The sequence below is a fragment of the Hippocampus zosterae genome, chromosome 5 (genome assembly GCF_025434085.1).
Source record: "Hippocampus zosterae strain Florida chromosome 5, ASM2543408v3, whole genome shotgun sequence".
In the NCBI taxonomy this organism is placed as follows: domain Eukaryota; kingdom Metazoa; phylum Chordata; class Actinopteri; order Syngnathiformes; family Syngnathidae; genus Hippocampus; species Hippocampus zosterae.
In genome coordinates this window covers 22,360,470-22,367,439 of record NC_067455.1, presented here as the reverse complement: position 1 = coordinate 22,367,439, position 6,970 = coordinate 22,360,470, and the positions used below count along the sequence as shown (strand labels likewise).

Here is a 6,970-nt window from a genome sequence, read left to right as displayed (position 1 = left end):
ATTATGTCTCATAAATGTCACTTGTGTGAAGGCTGCCATTTGTCCAGGAACGATGTGTGTCTTTTTGTTATTTATTTATTTTGGGGTTGACGTTATGCTTTTCGTTTCTTCTCTGTATGGCAGCAAATGCGCCCCAACTCCAAGCGAGCCCTGTCTGCCTCCGCCTCCTCCTATCAACCACCCCAATCACTGACAAAGTCTCCGGTTCTGAACTACTCCATCAGCGAGACAAGTTTATGGATGACACCTTCATTGGAATTAATCAGAGGGACTTGATTAATAACGTTATTTCGCCCCTTCATTAAGACTTACACAAGTGGTGCTGCCACATATTATAATTTATATCCCACTGCATTCTGGCGCTGATGATGGACAGAGGAACAGACATATTGCCATTTGCTCACAGACATGTGGGAGTGCATGGAAGGGAAAAAAAAGGAGTGGGTATGAGAGCGTGTGCATGTGGAGAACATGCATGGCCCCAATAAACATATTCCCAATCACTCTGTCATGCACAACTCAACAGCTTTTGCAGAGTTTAATAAATGACTTTAATTGGCTGAAGAGGAGAAAGGAGGCGCACATATTCCATTTTGTCTCCCTTCCTGTCTCTGTCACACACGTGCATGCACACCCCTGAATGAAGCCATCTCTTTACCTTTACTCACAGTTCCTGGGTCTGCTGTGGCTAATTAGTTGAGTGGGGTTTCGGGTTTGGTAATTAGACAGAGCTGCGCAGGAGTGACGGGGGCTCTGGGAGTTGGGGAGTTAAGGGTGTCTGACTGACTTGCAGGGAAAGAAACTGGACTGTCTGGCAGCGTCCCTTAGGCATCTGGCGGTCCGCACAACAGCGATGATGTCTTTGTTTCGTGCCACATGTCTCAGCCAGCAGAAACCGGAGGTAAAAAAAAAAAACTAATGAGAAAGACCATCTTGTTTTAGGATTAGGCAATAACACCTGGAATGGTAAATTTTACAAAAATTTATTAATCTGTCTTGTCTAGGTGTAAGACGACATTTTAGATCCCAGTAAATTTCTTCTATACAAAATAAATGCTTCAAACATTTTCTGTTTTGATAAACCCCATGATTGAGTTCATCTTACATTTATGTTGGTGTATATTACACAAGTGTCTCAGATTGTGTTCCCGTGTTCTTTTCCAGCTGTTACCCAAATTATATACCCAAATTATACAAGCAGTCCTGCAGGTACGATGCAGTGCAGTTGTAAATTACTGGAAACTATTCATCTATCCCGCCATTTTCTGTACTGCTTAGCCTGCTTCGCAGTCATGGGGAGCTGGAGCCGATCCCAGCTCACGTTGGGGCAAAGGTGGACTACATCCTGCAATGGTCACCAATTAGTCACAGGGACACTGCGAGTCAACCATTCATATCGCTGTTTTAGGGCAGAATCGTCATACCTCCAAAATCATTACTTTTTAGGAGGTCAGAAGGCATCTTTGTTCAACTATTAACGTTGGATCGCTGAAGAGAGCAAGCCACTTTCACCAATTTCATATATACAGTATTGTGTATATATATATATATATATATAGAGAGAGAGAGAGAGAGAGAGAATCTGTCAAGTACATGATAAAAAATAGTTAGGGTCACTAATTATTGTGAAATAAAGTGAACCATAATTCCCATTGGATTGTTCAACTTTCTTCCTTCTGTAGGGCCGTAGTCCTTTGATACTGAAATAAATATTTAAAATCACCCACACTCATGTTTATCAACAAAGGGTTTTCACTAGAACTGTAGTGAACGTTTTTATTTTCTTTAAAATGTTTTGTCAATTTTTGTGTGAGTTATTAAGCTCGGTGCGAATTAACTCTTATGAGCAGTAGCACTGCATTTAAAAGCGAGAGAAGCAGTTCGCTCCTGGAATTAATAAACACAGTTGAACAATTGTACAAAGAAGTCTCACTAAAAGGACTTTTGCAGTCTTTAATGTCTTGTTTACTCCCAACAGTTCCAGGTTGCTTCCCTATGTAGCCGGTAAAGAAGCCTTTGTCTGCAACACAATCCAATTAAATAAAGAATGTTGTCTCTCCAAGTTCCTGTGTTCTCTAATTGGGGCTGTGACTGCTCACTAATCAGCCGAGGTACAGGTGGGCCCTGGAGGACGCAGAGACAAGGCTTCTCCTGTTAATTGAAGAGATGCTAAACTTGGCCTCCTCATTGCCATGCAACATAGATGCAAACAGCAGTCAAGCATGCTAAATTTATCTAAACATCCATGTGCATCATCTCGCCTCTCACCTTTTGTGTCACCGTTTTTTTCCCATTCCATAATGCTGAAGCAACAGGGGTGTTACAGAGGTGATTGTGATAATTAAATGATCACCTGTTTGCGCTTTTGATCAACTTCTCCCATTTCATGTCCGACTTAATTACAGCCTTTAACCCAGTTGGTAAAGGACAACTGTGAATTGATAACACACATACCTGTGTAAATGCTCTTAGACGGCAACAGCAATGACGAATTCGAATTGACCAGTTTCTCCCCGATTTGCGCCCCAGAGCTGAAGCAAATGTGGCTGGCCGTGGCTGTGAGTTCCTGTCCCATCTGGTGAAGTTTGCCACCGCGCATGCTGGGTCACAACTGAAAAGTATATCACACTGGGTGCTTGTACTGTGAGTGGCCACCCGGATGAGGAAATACCATGCCCACAGTATATTAAGGCAACAGCCATCTCTGCCAGTATTTGTTTCCTTTTATTTTAAACTCTCCCTCTTTTAATGCTGGGAAACTTTTTGGAGGCTTTTTAAAACTCTCCGGGTGTAACCTCATTACATTTGAAAATATGAAACTTTTATGCACAATTACGTAATTCCCCTCAGGAATGTTTGAATGGCTTACTGCTACAAAGCACTGGAATGACAATAAATGTCAAGGGGCAAGTAGGGCACAGTAACTCACGAAAAAAAATGTTTGTTTTTCTTTTCGCAGTACGAACAGCAATTTTACATCTGACTGCTAGTTAACTGGACACATTTTTTATCATGTGCAGCTTTGGGGCATATGAAGGCAAAGATTGATTGTTTGGATTGTGTTTCTGTCAGCTAACACACAGGCAATAAGATATCAGGCGCACCTGGAGCAGTATTCACTTTTGACACATCCACGTAAGCCCCTAAAAGACAAACAATGAAGTCTATAAAACATTTATGGTAGACGAAGTGCTGGAGAGCGCTAAAAGCAAGCAGAGTGAGGCATCTGGTCTGCAATGAGTGAAAATGGGGAAGAACATTAAACACTGTGTTCATTTTGCAGCGTCAACTGTAATCGAGGTTAAATTTACATACGCAGGGAAGATTTCTAAATACGTCCTAAATTCTTTTTCCTGATATGAAATTATGATTGTGCAAAGTGAAAGTAAACTAATCAAACTATTCTTGCTTTTTGTAGTTACAAAGTTGACGATGCATCACAAACATTTTGCAGATCTGATCTGTTTATTTAGCAAAATAGCCATTGTCAGTCGTTCTCGATTCATGCCATATTTGCATCGTTGGTGATTTCCAAGGGAAAGCAGAATTTCTTTGGCGCAAATCATTCACAGTTTACTGCTGGAATTAGAGGGAGGTACCACTTCGACCACAACCTTGCCGAGGTTCTTTCCTGCATACATGTAGTCCACGGCTCGGAAGACGGACTCCAAGCCAACAAACCTCCCTTCTTGAGCCAAATCCCCATAATCCACCTCACACATAAGCTTGCCAGTGGCAAACATCTGCATCATCTGAGTCAGAGCCTCCTTGTAGTCGCTGATGAAGTGAGGAAGGAAGAAACCTCGAATGCTCGCTGACTTCTGCAGAAGCTTGACGGGTAAAGTTGCCCCTCTGAACTGTGGGATTCCTGACGCCGACTGGTAACCTGAGATGAAGCCAATGACTATTAGTCGGCCTTTTTTAGCTAAACAGTTCACTGCCAATTCTAAAGTGCTGCCCCCGACTGATTCATAAACCACGTCAATGCCTTCTGGGTACTCTGTCTTCAGGGTCTTGGCCAAATCCTCCGCTTTGTAGTTAATTGGCCTGTCGCAGCCAATCGACTTCAGGAAACCCGCTTTCTCATTGGATGAACAGGTCCCGATCACGTGACAGCCCGCCTGTTTGGCAAACTGCACCGCAAACTGTCCCGTTCCTCCCGCAGCCGCGGTGACCAGAACAGTCTCGCCTTTGGCCAGGTCGCCCAGACGCTTCAAGGCAATGTAGGCGGTTGCACCGCTGACCAGCAGGGTGAGGAACTCGGGCTTCGCCGAAGCGACAGGCACACTTTCCTTGGCGGGAACCACGCTGTACTCAGCAAAGGCGCCGCTGCTGAAGTAAGCCACAGTGTCCCCGATGGTGAAGCGGGAGCTGGCGCTGAGGCCGAGGCCAACAACCTCACCGATACCCTCAAAACCAGCGTCGAAGGGAGGTTGCAACGTCGGGTCGTAACGGCCTGCTGAATAATTAATATCAGAGGCGTTGATCCCCACAAAACTGAAAGAGAGTGGAAACACACACACAATTGAAATGAAATATGAGACATGAAACGGTTAACACGATGATCCATCTCAAGATATATCTGCGCTTGGATTTGTTCTGGAAATGATCTGCTTTTCCTCTTGAAAAGAGCAGCAAGCTCCACTGACAGCAAGTGCTTATATCACACAACACAATGCATGATATCATGATTCATTGCCTTCAGACACCCATAACAGACTGTAGTTTGAAAACCATACGTACAGTCGTTGCTTGAGCACAAGGGTGACTGTTTTCATCATCGGCAACATGATGGAAAGAAACGTGTAAGATGGAGGAAGTGAATAAATAAACTGTCTTTCCTGTCTTAGCTATCAACATTTGGGTCTCATCGCAGCGTGTGTAATGCTTCTGTACGCTCGCGAGGGTTCAAAGTGTTTGAGTAAGTTGATTGCAAATTAAAAATAAAATTGTTGCGGCAGATAAAACTGAAAATGCACAGGTGACATGGGGTCAAATGCGCAGTCAGATGTGACAATGACATTTCAGTCTATTTAAAGACAAGCTTAATGATACGTCTTTAATCATGCTCTCATGGCTACGTCGTCAACGATAATTTGATACTCTTTTCTTAAACACAGACTACACTTGAAAACACTACATTTAAAAGTAAAATTAATCCGCTCCTTTTGAAGTAAAAAGCTGAAGTTGGCATCACTATCACGCTATCAGTTCAATTTGGGGGTGAACTGAAAGATCCAACGCAGAATTGTGGGCAAGAATTCTGACAAAGGTGAAAATGTATTTTTTTGAAATGGAGAAATGATACACTTCCGTTGATTGTCTCACGTTTTATTTGCAATTTTTTTTAATGTATTGTGCTTAATTATCAGACAAGTCATGGACTTACAGTATCAATATTTCTGTGATGATGATAATACTGGATTTTAACTCATGAAAGATGATAACCAGTGGATAAACAATTGAAAAAGTCTGAATGTGCTTTTGACTCCTCCTCGCTCCTTTTGCTTAAATAAAAACATCCGAGATCCACAACTGTGATACTGCCATGACCAACCATCGCAAAGTACCTGACGGTCAAAGGTCTTCGTTTACCAGCAAATAATCACACTACTGTAGGCTATAATGTGATCTTCACTCAGACCAGTGCAAAACTACATTTTATTGAGGCGTAAATGCCACAACATAAAACCTAAGCAGACTGCGAAGGGTGTATTTAGCACAATACCTCAGGTCAAGCATGCAGATCTTATAAAAAACATATGGATTTTTTTGTTTTCTGTTGGATTTAAATCTTAAAAGTCTCTTATGTGTCTTTGGAACTGGATTGTGAGGAAATGCGTTTCCATTGCCTGGAGGCACAGTGACCAGCACTCTGCTCCTTTGAATAGGTAAAAAGACAGTGCTGCATCTCCTCCATCATCACATCTGTTGGAACCAGTGCCCCTCCATGACTTTGTGTTTGCAGGTTGGTGACGTATACAGACATGAAGACAGAGAGAGAGAGGAGGGGGGGGGGGGGGGGGAGAGGGACATGCCGAGATGGATTGATAGACAAATGCAGAGAGGGCGGAACTTGGAATTACAGTACAGCTCTTATTCCTCACGTATTTTGCCATCTTGTGATGTGGATGATTGCTGCTTCTGGTGGACATGGCTGAAACGAGGCAAGTAAGGCTAACCCCCTTTCTTTTATTTACAACTTGTAAACGCATCATAATACTGTAATACGCACGTAGTGAGATAACACCATGGTGGCCTGTATGTAATGCGTGCAGAAATTAAGAACTTACCGATTTCTGACGAGCAAGTCCGCGTCTGCGGGTGTCGGAACCGGAACAGTTTGCACCGAGGCGGCTTCTCTAAATTTGGGGCTCAGCTTGTTTACGACCACCTTTTTCATGCGGCTGGCTATGGAGGATCCTTTAAAATCAATGAAATGCGCCGAGTAGGACATGTCGATGATGGGGCGTCTCGGAACCGGAAGAAGTCCAGAAAGTGAATCGGTGCCTCTCAGTCTCGAACTGACGAGTGAAAACAAAAACGCCTTCGGAGCACTTTTCGCCCACATCGGACCGGACATTGCCCCCGAAATGGCACAAAGTTCACGGGCAACTTGAGGTGACGTTAGCCAGCAAGAGGCTCGTCCCCGGCGCGTACAACAGAGGCCCAGCCCCGCTCAAACGAGGCCATTATGTCTTCGAAACGAGCACAAACAAGACGGCACCGCGTAGCTCGACTATCGTTTGCATACGCAAAGCGGATCTGTCCATACGCGGAATGTTAAAGACTAAACGTTTGGCTGTGGCGAAGCCTCGGAGAAGAGAAGCACAGCAGCGACCCACACACGCTAGTCGGCGTCGCTGGAGTCCCTCCCCTTTCCTCTTCTTCCCGGACACGACACTCACTTCCTTGTAAGGTGAAACAAATCAATCCTCGGTTCCCTACACGTCCACACCTCCGTTTCCTC

The 6,970-nt window shown here is 44.0% G+C and overlaps 2 protein-coding genes across 3 annotated transcripts in view; one reads left to right on the top strand and one right to left on the bottom strand.

Moving 5' to 3' along the window:
• Nucleotides 1-3,446: 3,446 nt before the first annotated feature.
• On the bottom strand, nucleotides 3,447-6,924 carry LOC127600304 (prostaglandin reductase 3-like). The gene is made up of 2 exons (XM_052064788.1): nucleotides 6,294-6,924; nucleotides 3,447-4,497 (listed from the first exon to the last, which is right to left on the bottom strand). The coding sequence occupies exons 1-2, from the start codon at nucleotides 6,581-6,583 to the stop codon at nucleotides 3,567-3,569; spliced, it is 1,221 nt and encodes a 406-aa protein (XP_051920748.1). The 5' UTR covers nucleotides 6,584-6,924; the 3' UTR covers nucleotides 3,447-3,566.
• Nucleotides 6,032-6,970, top strand: part of LOC127600241 (teashirt homolog 1-like) — a 46,270-nt gene continuing 45,331 nt past the window's right edge. For both annotated transcript variants that reach the window (XM_052064629.1, XM_052064628.1), the window contains exon 1: nucleotides 6,032-6,171. The gene's annotated coding sequence lies outside the window, so the exon portion shown is untranslated. The remainder of the gene's footprint in view (nucleotides 6,172-6,970) is intronic.

What these genes read in the sequence shown, in the direction of transcription:
- LOC127600304 (XM_052064788.1), bottom strand. Translation starts at nt 6,583, where the DNA reads ATGTCCGGTCCGATGTGGGCGAAAAGTGCTCCGAAGGCGTTTTTGTTT. An exon ending in GACTTGCTCGTCAGAAATCG is followed by an intron (nt 4,498 to 6,293) that starts GTAAGTTCTTAA and finishes ACTCTCTTTCAG; the next exon opens with TTTTGTGGGGATCAACGCCT.